General features: G+C 29.0%; 1 protein-coding gene across 1 annotated transcript; it reads left to right on the plus strand.

Annotated features, from left to right (window-relative positions):
- The first annotated feature begins 12,094 nt into the window (after positions 1-12,094).
- On the plus strand, positions 12,095-13,256 carry LOC114396846 (protein LIGHT-DEPENDENT SHORT HYPOCOTYLS 6-like). Its single transcript, XM_028359037.1, has one exon. It carries the CDS (start codon positions 12,413-12,415, stop codon positions 13,070-13,072), a length of 660 nt encoding a protein of 219 aa, XP_028214838.1. The 5' UTR covers positions 12,095-12,412; the 3' UTR covers positions 13,073-13,256.
- Positions 13,257-24,317: the final 11,061 nt, after the last annotated feature.

The raw sequence follows: 24,317 nt of genomic DNA on the forward strand, positions 1-24,317 counted from the left end.
TAGTCTAACATTTTTATTTTAACAAAAATATAAAATTCAACCTGCATTAATATGCATCATAACTCGTACACTAACATGGTGTCACATAGTTAATAACTTATGATTGTGAGTTCGATTCTTAAGCTGATGCATATAAAGAAATATTTTTGTTAAAATAAAAAAAAATGTTGATGGATTCATACAAATATAAATACAATTATATATATATATATATATATATATATATATATATATATATATATATATATATATATATATATATTGACTTGGGTCATTTTCTACAAGTCCTATTTTTAAATGTTTTTAATTTAAAAAATTAAAAGATGAAAAAATAGCATTGAAAATTATGCTGAGAATTGCTTATAAAAAAATATATGGTGAGGGTGTTGGTAATACTTTTTCATGTATACTTTTTAGTTTCATTCTTTAACTGGTTGGTGACAATGTGTTGGTAATTGTTAGTATTTTTTATTGTTAAAATAAAGACTAATGTCCCAAGTCTACCACAAACTCTGTTGGAGGCAATCAACTTTTTTGTTACGGAAAAACATGTAAATTTTTTTTAATGAACTAATGGTTGGCCTTTCAGAATTATAAATTGGATAATGGTGAAATTACGTTTCGTACCATTTTCCTTTGATTATGAAATCCTACTTTTTGGTAGCATTGCATATTCCACCAACTAATATACATTAGATTTGCCTGCCCTGTGCTCATGAAGCTTCGATTATATAGCCAGCCATATATAAGCAAAGCATGCCTTAATTTTCCATAAGATTATCGATGTATTGTTGAAGGTTGGCGAGACAATATGATGAAATTTATTACTTCCTAATAGTAAATTGTAAATTAAAATACTTAGAAATTTTAACTTACAATTTTTATGTGCGTGTAAAGGGATTCTGAATTTTCAAATATCAAATATATCACATGACAGATATATTAATGCCCCACGTGAACTATTTTCTATCAACTCATTAAAAAAATTGCTTAACATAATTTAAGATAACAATATAATTATATTGAATAATGTTATAAACCCTTCCAAAAAAAATCTTATCAACTCATTAAAGGAATTGCTTTACAACTTAAGATAACGATATAATTATATTCAATGATACATACCATAATTGTTTAACCTAACGAATCCATCTATCTTTTGTGCAAATTTATATAGTAATTTGCTATATTCTATGTTGATATTTAAAATAAAGAAAAAGAAATGAGCTCTCATATCAAATAATGTGATGTGTATCAAACGATTCGTTCCCAGAAGGATCACATCACAAAGCTTGTGATTGGAATTTTCATTTGTTATTTTTGTGATTCTAGGCTGTAGCTAATAGTAGGCCTCTTTTCTTTTCTTTCCTTTTAGTGTCTGTTGCGAATGTATCTTGAAAAACTGCAGATACATGCATACGCTTCTAGGAGTGATTTGTTCTTGTGATAGAGTTTTTGACTTTGTGCAACGGGATCAAGTCACTTGTGAATTTTGATTGCGAATTTTCCTTTTCAAAAGTACCCAACTAATTGGTTAAGCAAAAACGAGGTAAAGATGGATATATATTATATCATGTTTGGCGTGGAATCTTTACGAGATTACTTCCCTCATCAGTACTTTGATTCCAAATAAGATTTGATGTAGAATGTTCCATTGATTTTATTCTGGACAATGCATCACGGGAAGAGGAATCAAAGGTCCACTAATGTGAATAAATATTATATAATAAAGTATAATAGAACAACAGAGCCATTTAAGAAGTTATTACGTACCAATAATACAAGCTGCAAAATTATATTTGAAGAATAATATGCCTCTCAAAATCCACTAGTCGACCTAGTAGTTGTAAAAGTTTGAGTAATTAATTTACATATGATCTCACTATTTTTTAACATGGATTAGGAAAGACTTTTAACATCGATTATAAATTGATGTTGAAACTACCAACAATAAAAGTATTAATATTAATATTAATTTTTGAAAATAATGTTAAATTAAACTACACAACATCGATTTTTTAAAAAACAATTGTATAGTAAGAAATAACAAAAAAATGAAAAATATGTATAAATCAAAATCGATTTTAAAAAAATAAATGTTATGTTTGACTAACGATTTTTGGTGAGTAGAAAACAACATCAGTTTTTAGGATATATAACGACCATTTGTTAATGTGCATTGCATTGGAAAATATTAAGTTATTATAATGCATACATTATTTAAATTGATTTGTTCAGTTTAACTTATTCATTCAAGTAGGTTTCTAAGTATATATCTATCTCTCTAAATTCTGCATTCATTTCTTAATATAATTTTTTTTATTGAAAGTGGGATTGTCCATATCTCTTTATGGATCGTGGCTTGAAGAATCCATACATTGAAGTATTCTCCATTTGCATACTTGTCTCAGTCATATGCCTATTATTATTAAAATAAAATAAATTATATATGAATATAAAATAATCAATTAACTAATATACAATAATATAAATATAAAGAGACTTGCAGAATCCAGAATTATATAATAGAGATGATGAGACATTGAAAAGATCATTAATGAAAAACATTTGTATTTATAATAATATTCACTATAATGTTCAATAAGAAATGTCATGATTACAATGCAAACAAAAATAAAAAATGCCTACATTGAACATTTGAGATGAAAATTATATATAATTAAATGATAGAATTCGATAAAATAAGAACGACATTATAAGAGCTACATAATTTTCAATAGTATCACAATATTGACAGGTCAGTTATGTTTATTCGTCTAATGAATTCCAAACATTAATTAATGTGAAAGTAAGGAGGGATTAAAATCCACGAAAAAATAAAAAGAAAAGAAATGGTATTAATATTTGATAGTTGATAATATCTTTGAATATTTTTAGTTGATGGGCTTAATTGCTTATATAAAGAGACAAGAAGTCTTCCCTGAGTCCCTCACAAGTCACAAACCTCGTTGTCTCTCCATCGATCCTAGAACCTTTGTCACTGTTCTAAGGTAAAGTCTGAACTTATCAGTGTGCAAATTGCAAAGTATCTTTTTCTCCCTGATCAGCATTGACATTATTATAAAGTAATTCTTGATTCTTTAATTACAAGATTTTTTTCAAATTTTTTATACTCTATAAAGAAAAAGTAATTAATTTTGTTTTAATAAGAATAATGATATGTTATATACCAAAATAATATATATGTGCATATATATTATGCTATAAATATAATTACTTTGTATATCAGTATATAAAAGTTATATTATTAACTAATAAAAGTTCAGTAACAATAACTAATAAAAATTATGGACTTCTTTAAATATATAAATTGTTGTAATTTTAGAGAAAAAAGGAGATATATAAAAATTATTATATATCCTTATAAAAATTTACTTTCACTGAAATTTGAATTTTTATTTTTTGAGAAAGAATTTGTAGCGTTGTATACAAGGATAAATATAATTATTTATCCTTATATTAATCATTCTCGTGTATACATTGCTTGGTCCTTATTTTCGTGATGTTGATTTGTCCTGGAAGGAGAAGATACGCATACTACTACAAAGATATTCTTGATTTAATGCCATGATTTGCTAATTCCTCAATGTCTTTGCAATATAACTGGTCATTCTGATTAAGGCTTTACCTTGTTTTTATGTATATATAAAAATAGCATTACCAGTTCAAATCTATACGGCTGGATTTCTATGAACAAGTGCTTGTAAATGGAAAAGCTTTGACTCCTCAACAAGCTGTTCGTACCTCAATATATGCTCAACATAAACCCTGAAAAGGCCACTGCCGAATTAGATGAGTTCTACGTGTCTTCTGACTCTTGGTGTTGGATGCTGTGCATTCATTGAGCAAATAGATTAGTTGATACATTTTATACATGTGAATTTCTTGCCCAAGTCATGGGTCACTATAAGATAATAGGAAAAAAAAACTTGAGAGGAAAGTTTTACATTTGGTTTCTATTTTGTCCATCAAGTTTTTGCATTTGTTGAATATGACAGTTTGAAGATTATCCTGTGTTGTTTTCTATGCCTTTAACAGCATGCTTATGTAAAAATCTTGTTTGTTGTTGTGTATCAAACTCTAATCTTGCACGTGCTTCATCTTTTTTAATTCTTCTATTTTGGCGAGAAAAATAAAGGGGGATAAAAATGAAAATGGTTAGAAACTTTTCAACTTTGCGTGCGTTCATTAGCATACTTTCATTCAGGGCAATGTCAAGCAGACACCTGAAGAGTAATACTTTTACATGCTCAAATAAACAATATAAATATGACAAATTCATACTTAAAATAAGTTCTCGACAAAATTCTATCTTGAATTAATTTTCAGCTTTACTTAAATTCAGTTATTTATAGTTTAAAGGGAATCATTGGGTTAGTTATTTGCTGTTCACACAACTAATCTTGAGTACATGGTGGTATCTAATAATTTCTCTTACGTAACATGTACTCAAGTTTTTTTTTTTTTTTATGGGAATTAATAACACACAAATATATGTTATGTGGATATTAGTAATAATTCGTTCTTTTAACCATTCAAAACAACTTCCCTTTCTCCGTCTTTACATTTATCAGAATATACTCTATCCTTTAGTTTCACCAAATTGAAGCAAATGGGAAATATAATGTTTCCTTTACTTTTGCTGTTTGTCTGCTAGGGGGATGAAATATTGGCTGCCAATAACATGGAGGTAAAGGGAAAATCAGCATTTGAAGTATCATCCTTGTTGCAAGGCCCTAATGGAACATCTGTGACTATTCAGGTTTTGGATTCTATTTCCAAGTTAGTTTGGCACCTGCTCTAGCCTTTGTTTATAGTTTTATTTAATTTAATTTATTATCTTTCGTAATAATATTAATTAGCATCATTACTGTGAGGTTAAGCATGGCAAGTGGACCCGCTGAATCAATAGAAGTCCAGCGGCAACTTGTTGCTCGTACCCCAGTCTTTTATTGGCTGGAAGAATCTTGAATGGTGTTACTCCTGTTGGGTATATACGAGATATAAAGAGTACAATGCATTGGCCAGAAAAGACTTAGTCATTGGTAAGCTTTTTTCACCTTCATGTGTGTATTTTTAAAACTAAAATTATGTTCTCCGAATCATACGCAAATGACATTTGCCAAAAAAGATAATATATTCATAGGAAGTAGACTTCTGCTATAACTATTATAGGTACTGCAATCACCACGTGGCTCTTGTTATCAATACACATAAATGTAAACTATTGTTATTATTATTTGTCAGCTCTCAGTTAACGACCATAAAAACTTTAGTTAAATGATACTTATAGCAGCTAAAAAAACAATTAGTAATGCAAAGAAATATGATACTATAAACATATTATATATACATAAATGGTAAAGGGAGTGCAGTTAGACATTTCATTTTTCTAGGGTATATCATTTTCCAAGTTCATCATCAGGCCTTTAGGTGGGGCTCTCAATTTTTCAGATTTCCATTATTGGAGTTTGGGGAATCGAAGTGGGGTGAGAAAAAAAAGGAAAGGGATTGGGGTTGGACCAGTATTGTTAACCAGCTAGCACTGCAACTGTGCAAGTGTTTTGAATTGAAGGAAGAATGCAAAAAATTAGGAATTTAGAACACACACTATAACTGGTTCTTATAGAGACAACTATGTCATATTTCGAATTACTTTAGAGACAGTTATGGGTCATTTTACCACAAATTAGCACTTAATGAATTTATTTGCATAGGTAGGCATTATAAGGACATACCCTTGATTTAAGAATTTATTTTATTAATTATCATCTCTATTTTATCTGTAAAAACTACAAATAAATAATGTTATTTATACACTTAAATGAAACATATTTTTAGGAGTTGCTTAATTTTGAGAACATATTTTTAATTTTTATTTTCTATTTTTACTTTTACTTACAAAATGTGACTTTATTTTCATTTTTTTCTTGATTTATAAAAAATATTTTTTGGATTTATGCAATGTGTGAAGCTATGGTGAATATATATTCCCATTAAATATATGTGATAATTGTCATTTTGACATGTAATTCATCATTTAGTTCTACAAATATTACTCTTTCTTTTGCCTATCAAAACTTATGTTTATATATCCTAACTGAATGTTATGCAGCAAATTCCTGTGTGGTGGAGATGGTATTATTGGGCTTTTCCTATTTCTTGGACACTATATGGCCTTATTACCTCACAACTGGGTGACAATAATGCAGAATTGGAGATACAAGGTGCTGGAAGCATGTAATTGAAGGAATTCCTTAAACAAAACTAGGGTTTTGACTATGACTTCCTTCATGTTGTTGCGGTTGCTCATGTAGGCTGGGTTATCCTCTTCGTGTTCGTTTTTGCCTATGGCATCAAATTCTTGAATTTCCAAAGAAGATAGTTTCGGCAAAGTCATATATATCAGTTTTAGGATTAAGTGTAAATTTTTATTTATTAGTATAGGAGTTCATGTGCTCAATACAAAGATAGGGAAAATCCTAATATTTATTGAATTTATTATGGATTTATTCCCTTTAAATGAAGGAGCAGATATAAAAAGATTTTAGATTTGTGGAATCTGTAAAGCTACGGTGAATATATATTCCCTTTAAATATATGTTTTGTATGATAGATAATCATTTGAGTGCAAACACATGGAGTTGTAACATAATTTTTTTCCAATACAAAACTATTATAAACATTAAAAAAAATGGTATAGACTGTTTTTTTAAATCCTTTTGTTTTTTAACATTTTTTAAACAAAAATAACACATGGTAAGATCATTTCTTAAAGGATCGATATATTAATCAAGATTTTAAGACAATTTAAAAATGATCGTGAAAAATTAATACTTTTCAAAATAATAAATTCAAAGACAATTAAAAATCATTGTAAAATGTGTTATATAATATTTTTGAAAGGTCTTTTTTAGTAGTTATAAACAAAATTATTAGCTAAATCATCATCCCAAGTTATTCTCCATTTATGTCTATTTGTATACTTAATCTTTTTAATTGTTTATTTCTTTTGATATACCATATTTTATCTTTATCTTTAAAATAAATTTTAATAGTTTGTTAAAAAGAATTTGTCAATAATTAAAAATAAGATATAATTTGAGTCCTCTATTGTAAATTCAAAATATAATTTATATATTTATTATAATTTTTAATTATAATATAATTTATATAATAAAAAATATTTGTTATAAATTTTAATTAATAAAAACAAATATTGTTCTTGTTAATTTGATGTAAAATACTAGTTTATTCAAGTTGAGTATGGAAACTACTCAAATCCAAGTATGATATATAGTTTTTTCTTAAACAAAGAAACAAAACTCAATTTTTTTTTTATATAAAACTAGTGTGAACGACTAGCCAGCAAAAACATCTAAATTATGTTGACACCCCTTAACAAACTAGCAAGAAACACACCGAATATCATTAAAAGAAAAGGAAAGAAAACTAAGAACAAAATGGGAGGACTGTAACAAAACCCATTAACCAAAATTAGGAAAACCCATAAGAAGATAAAATAATCCTATCACGAGAGGAGAGCCCCTTGACAAAAGGTGGAACACCCTACCAAAAAATCAGATTGATCTATAGTCCCGTGATTGGTTAGAATATCTGCACAAGAGTTTCCTTTCTCATAGACATGAAAAATAAACAGAGAATATATTTTTACAAGCAAAAAAGCAATTTTCCCAGCACCTACGAAGGCCCCAAGGAACTATAGAAAGATCAGCACAAGCGTGAATAACTAGCTGCGAGTTGCACTCAAGCTAGATGTTAGACCATCTCTTTTGCACCACATTCAAGCTAGATGTTGGGCAGAGAAGCACCCAATAACTAAACCACGATGGTCTCTAAAAATACAATGACAGGAAGCTGCACCAACATCTACATGAAGAGAAATACAATGCAATGAGCTTGGGGAGTTCCACCAAGAGTATATAGTTGTCAGACATAGAGTTAGCAGAAGCAGCTAAAGAATGAGAAACTACATTACCACTTTTCCTAATTATTGACAAATTAAAGGAAACAAGTGTTGGTTCTGAAAAAGTGTCTTTTAATTTCCTCCTAGACCTAGCATTTGATCATCTTATAATTCCCTCAGAAAAGGAATTACAACCAGTTCTTGTGTGACACATTTGATCATCAGTTATGCGAATACTAAGTGGAGACAAATCAAAAGGCTTTGGTCTGAGTTCTCTTGCTCCCCACACACTTCTCCAAGTGTGGCTTGGTTGGTAGCCTAACTTTGATTCTGTAGTTGAATGCTGTGGAATTTCAAAATGTGAAATCAATCGCCAAAACTGTTTTTCTTGTAAGGAGAGCAGTACTGAAATCACACAAATCTCTAAAACTTATAGCTGTGCAAGAGTTTTCTTTTTAAATGTGAAATTTAAGTAAGTCTCTTAAACTTGCTATTTATTTATTTTTAGTAAATAAAATCTCATAGTAGTTGAGATTTTTTAAGGACTTTCATATTGGTTGTAAGTTTATAAACAGGTTCTCATTTATGAAATATTGTATTCATTTTTTTATCTTTCAAACTTTATCCATGCAAGTTTTATTATTTTGGTTTTTGGTTCTTTAAAAAACTATATCAAAGCTGGCTTCATAAATCGATAAAGTTCTCTCATGTTGTAACAAGCCATGAGGCAAATTTTTTTAATTATCTTAATTAGACCTTTTGTTCTTTGAAGAGATCTCAAAATATTTTTACAAATTTTTATTTTTTAGGTTAACTCTAAGATTAATTCTCAATCTAAAACTTAATCACATCAAATCCAGATTTTTCCCTTAAACTCAATGTGTGTTATCAAATTAAATGACTCAAGTTCATTGAGTTTTTTTTTTAATTGAAGCACTTTGAGGTTAAGTAGCTTATTCTTGATGCATTTTAGAGTAAATATGTCTACTTTTAACAATTTTTCACTTATAATTTTAATGTTTACATTTGAGCTAGCAAGATGAAGTTTTATTTAAAGTCTCAAGGTTTATGAAATATTGTGATATTTTCCAAGTCGATCAACCACCATTGAGGGGAAATCACATAGGAGGCCTAGGGAAAGTTGACGAGAGAAAAAATCATCAGCTACCTATTTAATTAGAATAACAAATCACATTTTTTGTTATCAAAATCATGGACTTAATTAGGAACACTTAAAGAAGTATAGGACAAGCTCCAAGATGAAATTGATCGAGGAGACTAATAATTACAAGGTTGGAACTATTAGGCTCCTCACATTGAGAAATACAATTAAAGAAATTAGGTTGATGAAGATAAAAAATAATAAAACTGTCAAGGATTATTCTAATATGTTAATGGATGTTATAAACCAGATAAGCTAGGCATCTTGATGAGACATTTAAAAATCGAAAGGTTGTATAAAATATCATGATTTCATTGCCTTAAAATTTGAGGTCAAATCATTAAAAAATTTAGTTCAAATTCTTCCCAACTTTATAGTATTGCAGAGTCTCACTATTATAGTTAACCAACAAGATACAGAACCATCAACCATGCATAAAGTCTCAATGAGATTTGATAAAACTACTAAAGGCTTTTTTTCAAGAAAAATACATAGTAATTAAGAAGTTCTAGAAACCCACAAGACAAGAAGTTTTTCCAGCACAATAGAGGAAAAATTGAAGGTTCTTCAAGAAAATAAACTTTTTTGCCTTGTTCTTATTGTGAAAGAACCAACCATGCTGAGAAATATTGTTCGTACAGAAATAAACATCTTTTTAATTGTAATTTATGTAATAAATTTGACCACGACGAAAAGTATTAAAAATTAAGAAAAAGCACTTTTAGCAAAAATAGAACAAGAAAATGCGACTAACTAAAGAAGACAAAAAATATTTGTGCATTTATTTATGGCATCACAAGCACTCAATTCATATAATTGGATACTTGGGATCAACAACAATAGTTGCACCAATCACAACCAAATGTCTATTAATATTTACCTCCATTGAAGAATCAATTCAACCCAAAGATAAGTTAGAAAATGGTGAAGTTGTGTATTAAGGCAAACGAAAAGGGATAATAATTACTATCGAAACAATTATGTACATTCACAAATTATCAAAATCCTCTTATGTTGATAAGAAATGAATATGCTGTCTCTTTCATCGAAAATTATTAATTTATCATCGATGAACATGAAATAGAATTAGCAAAACTTAAAACAAGTGGAAAATGCTTTTGCAGTTTGATTTAGTGGAACGTCATTATTATCAAGATTGATGAGAGTGTTTGTTTGGCACAAAAAAAATAAAAATTGGTCACTTCAAATAGAAATCTTTGGTTCAAACAAATTTATGGTCGATGACATACTAAGAATCACAGTTAATACTCAGACTTGTGAAAGTTGTGAGTAAGGTAAGCAATGGGAACAGATTACTCTATCTAAATGATATACTACTATTAAGTTATCTTTCTAAAACAATGGGGGAAAAACCATTATTTTCAGATTGCGGATTGGCTTCATCAATTGGAAAAGAATCTCCTCTCTGTCTTTCTCTCTCTAGTTTTTTGGGTTTAGTATAGTATTTTTCTTTTCTGATTTTAATTATTTAAATAAATACAACAATCAATGAATGTTAAATGAAAAACAAATAAACTACAACCAAAAGGCATGATGGAAGGCAAAGACGAAGGGCAGACAACAACTGAATATTCCACAACCCATTAAAAAAAGAGAGAAAAAACAATTTCAAAATTAAAAAACTATTTAACTCTCCCCGTGTGGCGTTCCGACTACAGTACGGGACTATGGTCTATGGAGATAATTTTGAAAGAAGGGAGAGTGCGTAAATTTTTATTTCTTTTTCATACGAGAGAGAAGTCACGGACCATAACAAGTAGTAATATATATACTATATACTATATACTATATTTTTATTCGAATATATAGTTTATAATGAGAAATGAAGACACACTTACCATACCATGCCGAATTGATAAAACGAGGGGGGTTAGCACTTAGCAACATCAACATGGCCATGGTTTATTTGACTATCTCAAGACTCCATTTAATGCTGATGGCATCCAATATCCACAAAAATATAGCCAACCCACGCGCAACAAACACCCGTGTCCACCACACGCCCTAACCCTTAACCCTTGCAAATTGCAAAACAACCTAGACTCATTATTCAACACACTGCACATTTATCTTATTACATAATAATAAAATATCAGCCCCATCACCTTAATGTATTTTCTATTGTATAATACTCATAACGTAAGGTGGCGTAGAGTTCATTATTAAGCATCACACATTATTCCTTCCTCATTCAAAATTCATATAAAATTAAGTTAATATTATTTTTTATTACTCTTTTTTTATGTTATCACGCTAAACATCCATCAACTTTCTAAATGATTAATTTTTTTAAAAAACCTAGTTTTTTTTTACTGAACCTAGAAACCTAGTTGACAAATAAGATCTTTCTTGTTAACTATGATTCAATAAAAAAGCTTTTTAGCTTTTATCATTCACTAATTAATGTGATTAATTTTTCAAGTTGATTTTTTAGTTAGTTTTGTCAAATATAGTTTATATTTTTTATGTTTTTATATATAAGACTTGTTTATTTAATTAATCAAAATTAATAAAAATAATTAATTCAGTTGATAATAATATTTTTTTTAAAATTTATAACTTTTTTTTTAAAAAAATATCATTATCATTAATATTCTTTTTATTTTTTAATTATTTGTCAATATATTATTTCTATTTTTATTTTAATGAAGGATATTTCTAATATAAAAATAATTAATATAAGAAATATTATAAATTGAATTTGATAAAAATTAAAAAAATTATTTCAGACTTAAATCTTATTAAAATAAAAAGAATATTTTTTTTCTATTCATAAAATTAAAAATTCAGCACTATATTTAAAGAAATTTGAATCCAATATTTCAATATAACTCAAATTAAGAACTGATTGGTTTATTATTAGTCTTTGTTACATCATTGATATTGTGTTTTTTTGATATTGTAGAAAGATTTATAATTATATTTATGAGGAAATGAAGGAGAAGAAGGGAAGGAAGAGTGTAGAGGGGGCAACGTGGTGAATAGTTAAGTAGTCACGTCAAGAGGGGCCACCATGTGAAATTGTGAACACTGTGCAAAACGCTCGCCACTCGCCCCCACCAGCATCACTCAACTCAACCCCTTCTCCCTCTCATTCATTCAACTAGCCTTTTTTACGTCCCATCACCCAATCTCTCTTTCATTTCTCATCTTCTCTCTCTTAACTCCAACAAGTTTAACCCCTCTTCTCTTCCCCCATTAAAACCTATTTCACCAATCCAACAAGGTGCTGCTCCTGCTTCTGGTTAAGGTTTTGGTTGTTGTTCTTGTTAGTGATCCTCATGGACGCTGCATCGGAGGCTGCGGCGGCGGTGGCGGCTCCACAGGCAGAGGGATCACCGGCTGCGGCGGCAGCGCCGAGCCGCTACGAGTCGCAGAAACGGCGCGACTGGAACACGTTCTTGCAGTACCTGCGGAACCACAAGCCGCCATTGACGCTGGCGAGGTGCAGTGGCGCCCACGTGATCGAGTTCTTGAAGTACCTCGACCAGTTCGGGAAAACCAAGGTGCACATCGCGGGGTGTCCGTACTTCGGACACCCAAATCCACCTGCCCCATGCGCCTGCCCTCTCAAGCAGGCCTGGGGCAGCCTGGACGCTCTAATCGGACGACTCAGGGCGGCCTTCGAAGAAAACGGAGGTCGTCCTGAGTCCAATCCGTTTGCGACTCGGGCTGTCCGAATTTACCTCAAAGAGGTAAGAGAAGGTCAGGCTAAGGCCAGAGGAATCCCCTATGAGAAGAAGAAGCGCAAGAGAACTGCTGTAACTACCTCTGTCACCTCTGCCGCCACCGTTATGTCTACCTTAACTGGTAGTAGTCCTAATAATACTATTACAAACGGTGCTGGCAGTACCACCGGTAACACTACCAACGGAGCTGGTGTTAGTGTACCTTCTGTTGCTGCTACTGCTACACCTAATGTTACTGCTACTGCCGTATAGTATAATTTTAATAATTTTGATCATCTTTTCCTATTTTCCTTTTTATACTGCTATTATCTACTATCTATTTTTATTTTTAAGGAAATTAATTGTGGTTACGGTTTATCTATATGTAGTTATTTAGTTATGACAATTTATCTGAGTTTAATTCAAAAATTGAACCCCCATCAACGATTTATCAGAACCACAGATTTTTTTATTTTTTTTTGGTGCATGTAACTAGTCTCATGCTCTCTGATTCTGCTACTTGAAGTGGTGTTTCATTATTACTAGGTTTCTCTGGTATGTATGACGTGAAATGTTAGCTTCTTTTTTGTTTTATTTTCTGGTGTTTCATGAATTGAGCTAGCTCAATGGACTAGTAGAGGCATAAACTATAATTAACGCCTTGTTTTGCTTAACAGAAGAGTCCAAGGCCTTTCATTTTCATTTTAAATTCATTTCTCGTTTTTATTTCTATGTTCTTTATGATGGGGTTTACTGTTGGAGATTGAGGGAGAGAATCATGTCCCTCTTTATTTTTACATTATAATATTCTCACTGGGTACCATATATTTCTATGATGCCATTAAGGAAACTAGCGAGATGTGGAGAACACAACGTTCATTTTGCTTTCATCATGACATTTCGTTTTTGTTTTGACCCGGCGAAGTTCCAATGAGTGAGGTGCAGTTGGAAAACAATTTGGAGAAAGTTGGAAAGATGTGGGCAAAGAAGAATCATATATTACAAACAATACCATTATAGTATGCTCTTTTTTTCTCTCCCCCCCCCGTTTGTCATCCTGCAAAACAGTGCAATTTATGGAAGGAAATCAAGGAATTGAATTGACCCTTCCATGATATTTACAATCATTTTAGTTTGGTAGATAAATTCATTAAATAAATAAGTTTATGAACTAAAATGTTGATTCTTTTTTGATCTTTCATTCTTGTCTTGTTTTGGATCTGCTGGTTGCAACAAGGGCATCAACAACAAACACATATGGAGTCAAAGAAGGTCTAATCCTTCTTTATATATAAAGACTAATAACTAGTTAGTTCCCAGCAATAGTACTGTTCATCTGGTCCCCGGGTTTGTATCAGATCTGTTGGGCTCAATCTAACTACAATGATACACACGTGCGCCTATCGTTTACAGCTTTTCTTGCATTTCTGTTTCAGGTGCTCCTCCCTTTGCAACTTGATCTAAGATTTTGTTCTCTTAGATTTTGTTGTTAAGTTTTAGAACTTTGGCTTATTTTCTATCCTTTCTTTTGCTGAGGTAGGTTAGTCAGCTTTCTACTCTATTCATCAACTTCAACTCCCTCCCTCTGTCTCTCTTCCCCCTAATTACCCATAATTGCCATTTCTTAATTTATTTCATTACATCTTGGAAAAAAATAATGATCCTTTTACTTTATACAGTAATTTTTTATAATAATTTTTAATTTAAGTAAAATATATTAGAAGAGTAAATATTCTAACATTATCAACAAATATAAATGATAAATTATTGATTTTTAAAAACCATATTTTAAATAATATTTAATCACTTGACAGTGTAAAAAAATTATATTAATAATATATGAAAATCAAATTCATATTTTTTTTTATTGAGTTCAATGAGAGTAGGATGATAGTGCATTTTTTTTACACTACTATTGATATTCAATAATAAATTACTGTATATAATGAAATTATATTAACTTTATAACAATTATTTTGAAAATCACGCTCAACAATAATTTGTAATTAGTTTCTTTGTAATTAGTTGACCATATAAAAAATTCTACACTAATTTCTCTTGCATAGAAATTATTATACCAAGAAAATGAAGTGAAGATATAGGGCATAGGCTGCTACCTTGAATGAAAAGGAATCTACACTAATTTCTCTAGAAGTTATTATACCGAGAAATGAAGGGAAGATATAGGGCATAGGCTGCTACCTTGAATGAAAAGGAAAGAGATCCTTGTGATTGCTGCTCATATTTTATTTTGGTAACCCTCACCTAAAGCGTGAAAACGACTGCTAGCCAACCGTTCCTTACATTCTACAAACTAATTTACAATATTCATTCGTATTATCATAACCTAGCCATAATTTAATGTTTTATTGGTTATTAAATAGCATAGACCCACTAGCCACTTTCAAACAAAACCACATTTCTGAATTTTAATTTGGAACTTTGGACCCATATCCACTAAAATCATGATTCATCTACTCATGATAATGTACTGAAACAATTTCTTTGCATTACTTTTTTGTCTGTTTCTTTTTCTTGCAATAATTTTTTTCTCCCTTCTCTCCACGAAGAAATATTCACACTTTTGCATTCAAGGGGGAACTTTCGCTTTCTGGCCTTTTGTAGAACCACGTAATTTCGTATAGGGCACTTTATTTCTCACTTTCTTTAATTTGTTTTTTTCTATATTATGTACGGTGGCAACAACTTTAACCATTTCGATTTCTAAAAAGTCAAAAAAGAAAAAAAAATCATTTATAATCTATCCCATCATTAAAATAATAATAATAAAATTAAATTATTAAGATCCGATATTCTTTCTTTTTCTCATTTCTTCCTCTCTTTCTTCATATGGCAAATATAGTATTTTAATTGAACCGTGAACATATTTCATATTTGCACATACACACACGCATAGACCTTAACATGTTACGTTGTTTATTATTGTTCTCTCATGTTCTACAGAGCAAATGGGTGCAGGGAGGGTTGAGCACAGTGAAGTGAGAAAGGAGTAAAATCACGAGGTTGATAAGGATAAAAGTTAAAAGAGTATCCCACTAGGTTTCTGATCGAGTTTCATCCCTCTGGTGGCCACATAGAACAAGCATCCACGTCTCAATTAATGTTATTTGTCTATTGTACGTAGACTTCATTCATATTTGAACTGGGGGGGTTAGGAAGAACGGAGTTTTCTGATGAGTGAGAGAAATGGTTTTGGGGTGGGGCTAGCTTTTATGACTTTCTCATGTCACCTGCACTCACCTACATTACTCTTCTTCTTGTCAGGACCAAGAACATTTAACATCGTATGTTCGTTTATGAGAGAGGCTCGGGAGTAGGGAGTAGGGAGTTTTTTGGTGGGTGGGACGGGAATGCTTTGGGTCAATTTTTTCTTCCACATAGCCTTTTTTTTTATTCTGTTTTTTTCATGCGTCATGTGTATTTTTTTACCAGAAATCATCTTGTTTGAATGTGATAAAATAATTATCAATGGTAATATTTCTCTAAGTATTATTGTGGTTGTATATTTAATATGTTAACTCGTTTGATTGAATAGAATACATGTGTGAATTATGATAAATTTTTTAGTATTTATCTTTTATTTGTATGAAAAAAATATTTAAAATTTGAAATCGTTGATTAAAATAAAAACAATTTTTAGTTGATTTAAATACTCAAAGTAATTCTTTGTTCTTTTTATTTTCTCATTTTTCTATTACGTTATTCAATTACTTTATGTTTTATTGTTTCTGAACCAATTACTTCTTATTTTCTAATCTCACTTATTTAATGTAGTCGCTTGAGTCTCAAAAAGTAAGAAAACGAATAAATCGTTTTCCTTTTGTTAACACACTAGCTCGGGTATTAATAAGGACAAAAATGGTTTAACACTCCTAAGAAATTTATACAATTGTAAGAACTAAGAAAAATATATGAAAAATAATAAATATGATAAAAATAAAAATCACATTAATATTATCCCTGTTTTATTGTTGGAGACGATGACCACTTTTGTTTATCACTAATATAATCCCTAATAATGACAATTTGAAATGTGCCATGATTGAAGTATGGATTTGAACAGGGAATATATATACCTAAAAGTCATATTAAGCTTAGGTCTCTCAATATGGAGCCCAATGAGGTCACCCACATGATCTTGCTTGTTGGGACAGAAATAAACGGACGATGCAGCAACACGTGGAAAAAGGTCCCCTCCGGCATGCATCATTCTCCATCATCTTCTTAAATTTAGAAGAAATTTTAAAGATAACAGATTATACTCTAATTTAAGGCCAAAACAAAATAAAACACATCATTTGAAAAGAAAAATAGCGAGAAAGAGAATCAAAGAATAAGAAAATAAGATAAATGGTACGAATTTATATCCATTTAAGCTAAAGAAATAAAAATTAAGAAAATTTAATATTTTATTTTCTCTTATGTAAAAATTAAAAAAAAGTATATAAAAAAGAGAAATGTTAATTTTTTAATATTAATAACATTACTAACACATTTTCGTCTTTATTTTCCAATGCATACTAAGTAAAATCTTTAATAAAACAAATATTCATTGATTTTTAACCAATGTTTTAGGGCATTCATCAATAAGATTCTATATAAAACAATTTATTAAAGTTATCTTTTGCCAAAATAACTAAAACTAGTTGAAAGTTGAAAAACTAGTTTATTAAATTATAAATATTTGATAAAATTAATTATTAAAGTAGATAAAAATATAAAATGACATAAAATTATAAAATCATAATTTATATAAAAAAGTAATAAGAAAATTTAATAAAAATATTATGAATAAAAATAGCTAAAAATATAAAAGTTAAAAGCTAAAAGTAGAAACTAACACTTTAAAAAAGTTTAATTAACATTTAAAAAATATTAAAAATTATTAAAAAAAATTTATCAAACAGTCAAACAAATATTTTTAACTAATAAAAAATTTAAAAATAACTAAAATATTTTACCGAGAAATATCTATAATTATTTATTTTACCTATGCTAAAGTGATAATTATAAAGATATATTGATCACTAAATTAAAGTGCCGATATTAATTTTTTCTGTTGTTTTCTCTCAAATTCGGAGTGTGATTTTTTCTTCCAACGCATGAAAATATAGAGTGTGATTTTGAAAGCTGATTCAAAGTTAAATTTGGAATCGACCAGATGATCGATCCAAACATCCCTACAATCCGTTTAGACACAAATCGGTTTTGAATCGTTTAAAATATGGTTCTTTGTCAGGTTGACAGTTTTGATCGAATTTTTTAGAAATGTATTTTTTATTTTAATTTGACAAAATGTGACTTTAACCTCACTCTTCACAAAAAGAATGTCAGTCTTCATTTCACTAATTGAATGCACTTTTGATGTTGAGACGGATATATATGTATTAAATAATTATGACAGAAGAATAAAGAATCAAAATGTGAATAGCTCCATGGGTGATTTGAACTTTTGAGATTAAAACTCACGATGAAATGAAATTATCTGCAATTTGTTTCATTGCATTCTAAATAATAAAATTTTAAGTTAAGATTTGTGTATTTTCATTAGGAACATTTATATAATATATATTTATTAATTAGTTCAATTTTTATAATTCTTGTTTTACAAGACATATAATATGGTTTTTATACTAATTTAAAGTTGCTCTCAACTTATTATTCTTGCCCATTGCTTAATTTGATTCGCTAGGAGTTTCACCTAATTGATTCAGCTTCGAGAAATCAACGTACCTTGATTATTATAGTACTATTTTGGGGGTGGCCGGGTGGATAAGTGTAGGGAATAAAGAATGTAAAAAAATTATAGAGTGTGTTTTCCACCCCTACAAAATCATGTAATACCATAAAAATAAAATTATTTAGTGCTTTTAGATTTATCATAAAAACTTAATTGAATTTTCCTCGTCATAAAATTATTCCAAACACACCAGTAATAATTAACAAGAAAAAAATAAAGAAAAAGTTAAGTAAATATATAAATAGTAATCATAATTACTTTTTTTTTTTTTTCATTTTGTGCCAAGCAGCATATCTTTTTTGCGTGCAAAACACTGCCAATTGCATACTTGGCTCTGTCTTCGTCTCTGAGCTAATAGATTTTCCCCTCTAGGTCAAATGTTAGTGCTTGTCTTTAGAATTTGCATGATGTGAATGTTAGCAGCAAAAATTAGACTTTAGGGGTATAACTAGCAATGGACCCGTGTGTGGCAGGGATTTTTAGACTTTAGGCTAAAACAATGGGCGACAAATGAGTGGAAATCTCGTAATGGCTTATGAAAGAAACAGATCCAATAATTGAATGGTTGGAAAAAGTGCCACCTTCATTGGGGAAGGTGTTAATTGTTCAAACTTCAAAGAGCATGTTTATTTTATGTACTTCGACTTAATTTCCCTCACCGAATAATATTTTGATAGTATAAAAATTATAATTATAATTAATTTAAATATAATAGGGGTAGTATATTCCAAGTTCAGTTAAAGATATAACATTAATTTTATCTAATTTTAAAATAATTAAACAGGTCATAAATTATTTTCTTAGCCTTTAATTGTAAAAATATTTCATAATTCATTACATAAAAATATTTCATATATATATATATATGGAGTATGACTATCTTGAAGTGATATTCATAACACGCCTATTACACTTTTTACGAAAGAATATTTTGGAGTTCGTATTGACAAGTGACAACTTTGTGTCACATGAGTATATCGATCACTACTACTCTCATCCACGACATGCTTAATCGTATTTAGTGTCACGAAAGAACATTCTTGCAAAACAAATATATAAATGCAAACTCGAATGCATTAATGTTCCACAAAAAAAGTTAAATGTCTTAGACCTTATAATTATAATTATATCAAAGTTCTAAATTCCAAATTATGTACCTTAATATTTATATACCTCCTTACAGTCTTTCAAATTCTAAATTATGTCATTTTAGTGTCCAAGTTAATAAATCATATGAAGCATTAACTCTAGACAGATCTTGCAACTGACTCAAATCCTGATAGAGATTTATATGATGATGAAAGCATCATTACAAGGAAAAGTATAAAAATATCGTGTCATCAATTTTAACAAGCACTACATGTTAACAGTGATAAATTTCAGGACTGATTAATTTTTGTTTATTGGTAATGATTTATCTACCTGTAACAAATTAATAAGTCACTAATTATGTGATCGAGCATGATTTGGAATAGCAGAAAGTGAGAAGAAAGAAATACAAGAGAACCGAAAAAACTTACGTATGCTCTGTTGGTTTTGACTTTTGATAGATGAAAATGAGTGAAGATTTTTTGGTATAATTGATAAATGTGAGAAATAATAATTTTAAAATTAATGGAACTTACTCGTATTATTTTTCATATATTTTTATTATTTTTTAGACATGATAATAAAAATCGAATCTGTACGCATGTGTCTGATTTTGTTCTGAGTTTGACCGAAAAAATTCACTTTAATTGAGGTCAGATTTTTCTCGATTTGGAAAAATGGGAGTGCGGTGGGTATGTCACTCCCTATCCTAGTTACATATATTTTTAATATTATTAATAATGTTGTTATATATTTATTTATAATTTTATTATTATATATATTATATGTAATTATTTAATATTTTATTTTCTATAATTATTAAAAATATAAAATAATTATTTTAATAGTTAAATAAATAATATTATAATTATAATAATAATTATAACAAAATTAAAAATCATATATTTAACTGCAAAATATAATTTAGTTCTTAAATATGTTTATGCTATTACTCTTTATTAAATTATATATTTTTGGATTGAATTAAAATATAATTAATAACTTAATTTATAATTTATTTAAATTATTTGAATAAATAATTTTAAAAAAAATGTGAGATGAATTTTTCGCTAATTTTCTCGAATATAATAAAACCCAATGAAAATGAAATTGTGTTCCATTTTCTCACCTCCATCATTTATAAACTCTAATTCAAATCGTGTCTTTTATGAGAACATGAATAACAATTAATAAACTAGTCCTATTGTCTTTTCTACTCTTCTCTCTTCTCATCTCTTCTTCATTCTTCTTCAACCAAACACAATTATTTTTTTAATTTATATTTTTACTTTTTATTTTATTTTCAATTACTCTATTTCTCGTCTTTCTAGCAAACACAATCTTAAGGAAACAATGGTTCCCTCGTTATATTATTTACAAGGAAGGAAAAGCAATCCAAAAAGGTAAGGGAGTCGCATTATTTTTACAACCTTATCATTTTGGAGGACAAAGTGGTCATTATAGCTAGTGAGATAAAAGTACTAACAGTTACTACTAATTGCTTAAATTGCTATCGCCGGAGATAGAAGCTCTAAAATAACCTAAAAAGTATGCCTTAAAAAGAGAAAAAAAAAACTTTAATGGGTTAGATGTTTACAATATGTATGATTTGTTTAGTAATTGTTTTTACAATCTTACTCTCCATAAAGATATATTTTTATAAGCTTTGCTGTCATTGATGACGTGCCTTCTACAGTCCTCTTATTCCAGAAGTCAAATAAAATAACTGTATTTGATTGTGTTGGGTAGCGTATATGCTTTAATTATTTATTTAATTTGGAATTATATTTTTTAAAAGAGAATATTTATAGAAATTGCGCAAAGAGGACTATGTTTTGTACAATTTTAAAAAAGTTATTAGGGTAACATTAAAATACTATGTTTCTAACAAAAGAAAAGTTAAAATGTTATACCCAATGAAACCTTGCACGCAAATCTACGTATATGATTATGATTAAATTTAATATATGATAAATATTATTTTCTTTACTATCGATCTATAAATTCGGCTTGTAAAAATATACCTCATACAAGTATATATAACATTTTTGAATAGTCATGGGAGTACCAGTAATTGTTAAATTTTATTATCAATCATCTGTATATACTTGTATGAGCTATATTTATAATCTTCATTACTTATTGATATGTTTATTATTAATATGTAACACATTATTTGATGTGTTACTGTTAAAATGTCATTATATTACCGTGTATGAAGTTTTTTTTTTTACACAATGGTGTATGAAGTTAATCGTAAGTTTATCTAACATTTTTTTTATAAATTATCAATCTCTTAAAAAAAAAAACCAATGTGTCATCCGTCTATGCTCTATAGTAATGATTAATGAAATCAATAAGATATTGGATAAGATATTGGTGGCGTATGATCACAAAGTGACGGCTCTATTTATTATTCATCCCTAACTTGTATCACGGGTCGATTTTGTCTGAGGGATGCCATTTATATATCAAGTTAGTATAAAGAATTTTAAATAAAGAAGAGTGATAAAAAAATGAAGTAATGTTATATGAATAATATTATTTTTAATATTATGATTCCAAAAGGGTTAAGATTGTGAATATGTGATATAGGATCCAATGATGCACTATCCTAAAACGGAAATTTTGGCCCAGCTGGAAAAACAAAATCGGTGTTTATATTTTGTTTCCCCAACTCATCGTCCAACTTTGCATGCTGAGTACATTCTCAATATGTTCTTTCAAAATTATAGTTCTCTTTTTTATTATTTTTATATTTTAATTATTAAATTACTTTCTTATAGAATTAAAACATTACTATATTATTCTAAATATTTTGCTATTAAACGAGTCATTCAAACATTTAATTTATTATTGAATTTAAATTTCAAATGTTATTTTAACTAATCACTTTAATTCTCTAGAATGAATATGAGAACATCTTATATCTTTCAATTATTTTAGTTTAATGGATGAAATTTTGAAAAATTCATTTTGGCTTTGGATTTTTTAAGGATTAATAGACGAATGTTTTGAAGAACAATGTAATAATGCACGTTGTAAAACTAACTTGAGGGTTTACAACTACTTGTGCTTGTGGTCCAACTTCAAATTTGCATGTGTGCACGTGTTATTTACAATGGTCCTTTAATTTGTGTGTGGTAGTGGTCTTAATGTATTATGTATATATAAAATATTCAGATTTAATTCTTTTTTTTTTATCATGTTTTCGTTAAGAGAAAACGCCTCTTCAAGAAAATTAAACATTATTCACAATCAGAGGCTATTGATAATGACTAAAATTAGTAAATGTTATAGAGTAACACTAATAAAAAGAAAAGTTATTAAATTTGTAATAACAAAAAAAAAATATAAATTATACTAAAAGCTAACAAAATGTTTATATATATATATATATATATATATATATATATATATATATATATATATATATATATATTAAACTAAATGAACTTTTTGCTAGTTACACCAAGAATGTCTCTAATCTGTTAAAAATATATCTTTAGTTCGAGCAACGTAATAAAGTCCTAAGCTAAAATAATTATATTAGAGTGTGTTTGGATGATGAAATTTAAAATATTTCAGTTGAAATTTTTTTATTTTCAAAATTTTATATTTGGATAAAAAAATTAAAATTTTCAAAGTGAAAGAAGAAAATGAATGCAAAGAGAAAATAATATATGATTGGTGTACTTCAAAAAAAAAAAAAAGAATACTGATGCGCCATGGAGGTCACAAGGAAATCGGGACACGGCGACCTACATTACCACATTCGACCACAATATTTCGTCAATGATGAAAGACATCTTCGCGCCAGCGAGCACCTTCGCTGTGTGATGGGCAACGACAGCTGCTCCCTTGACTGATGGGTGTAATTCTACGTGTCCTCCTACGCTCGCACCCGATCGATAGTCCACGAGTTGAGTTCAGCCAGGAAGAAAACTAAAATTTCATATTTTTAGATGTTTAAAATTTTGTTTTAAAATTCTAAAAATTTAAATTCTTCATAAAAAATATCAAATAATAAATTTTAGATTAAAAAATTTAAATTTTTTGATAAATTATTTTCCTCTGTTAAAATTTTCTATCCAAACATATTTATGCTCATCTGACTCAAATTGTTACATGGCAGAAACCCTAGAGAAATATGATCATGGAATTGAAGAGTTTATGGTATGCCATGGGTGGAAGGTTGAATCAGTACATACGTACTATTCAACCTGACGTTATTGCTGTCATGGGGCAACTTTTTGTGTGGATAAAAGCTTCTCGGATGTACATTTCTAAGGGGACGAATGCTTATATATGTAAATAACATGGTCACCACTTGCGCAAAACAACGAGGAAATAGGACATTGGATTTGTATAGGTATTGTGCTTGTTCCTGTTTGATACGCAACAACCATGCATGTTCTCATTAATTTCACGAGGCGCTGAAAATTCTTCTGGGAAACTCTGACCCCCATATACGATGCAAAGTTTGGAAAAGAAAAAAATCTTGATCATTAGTTTGCTTGGTCTGAGGACAACCTTTTCTCTTGATGGATGTATTGTTGCATGCATTAACATACTAGCTAGTAATACAGTGGCAAGTTAATAATTCTAATATTATGCATTTCTCACTCTATGTATATGTATATCAACAAGTCACTTCAAGTAGTACAG

The sequence above is a fragment of the Glycine soja genome, chromosome 2 (assembly GCF_004193775.1).
Source record: "Glycine soja cultivar W05 chromosome 2, ASM419377v2, whole genome shotgun sequence".
NCBI classification, from domain to species: Eukaryota; Viridiplantae; Streptophyta; class Magnoliopsida; order Fabales; family Fabaceae; genus Glycine; species Glycine soja.

What these genes read in the sequence shown, in the direction of transcription:
- LOC114396846 (XM_028359037.1), top strand. Translation starts at nt 12,413, where the DNA reads ATGGACGCTGCATCGGAGGCTGCGGCGGCGGTGGCGGCTCCACAGGCA.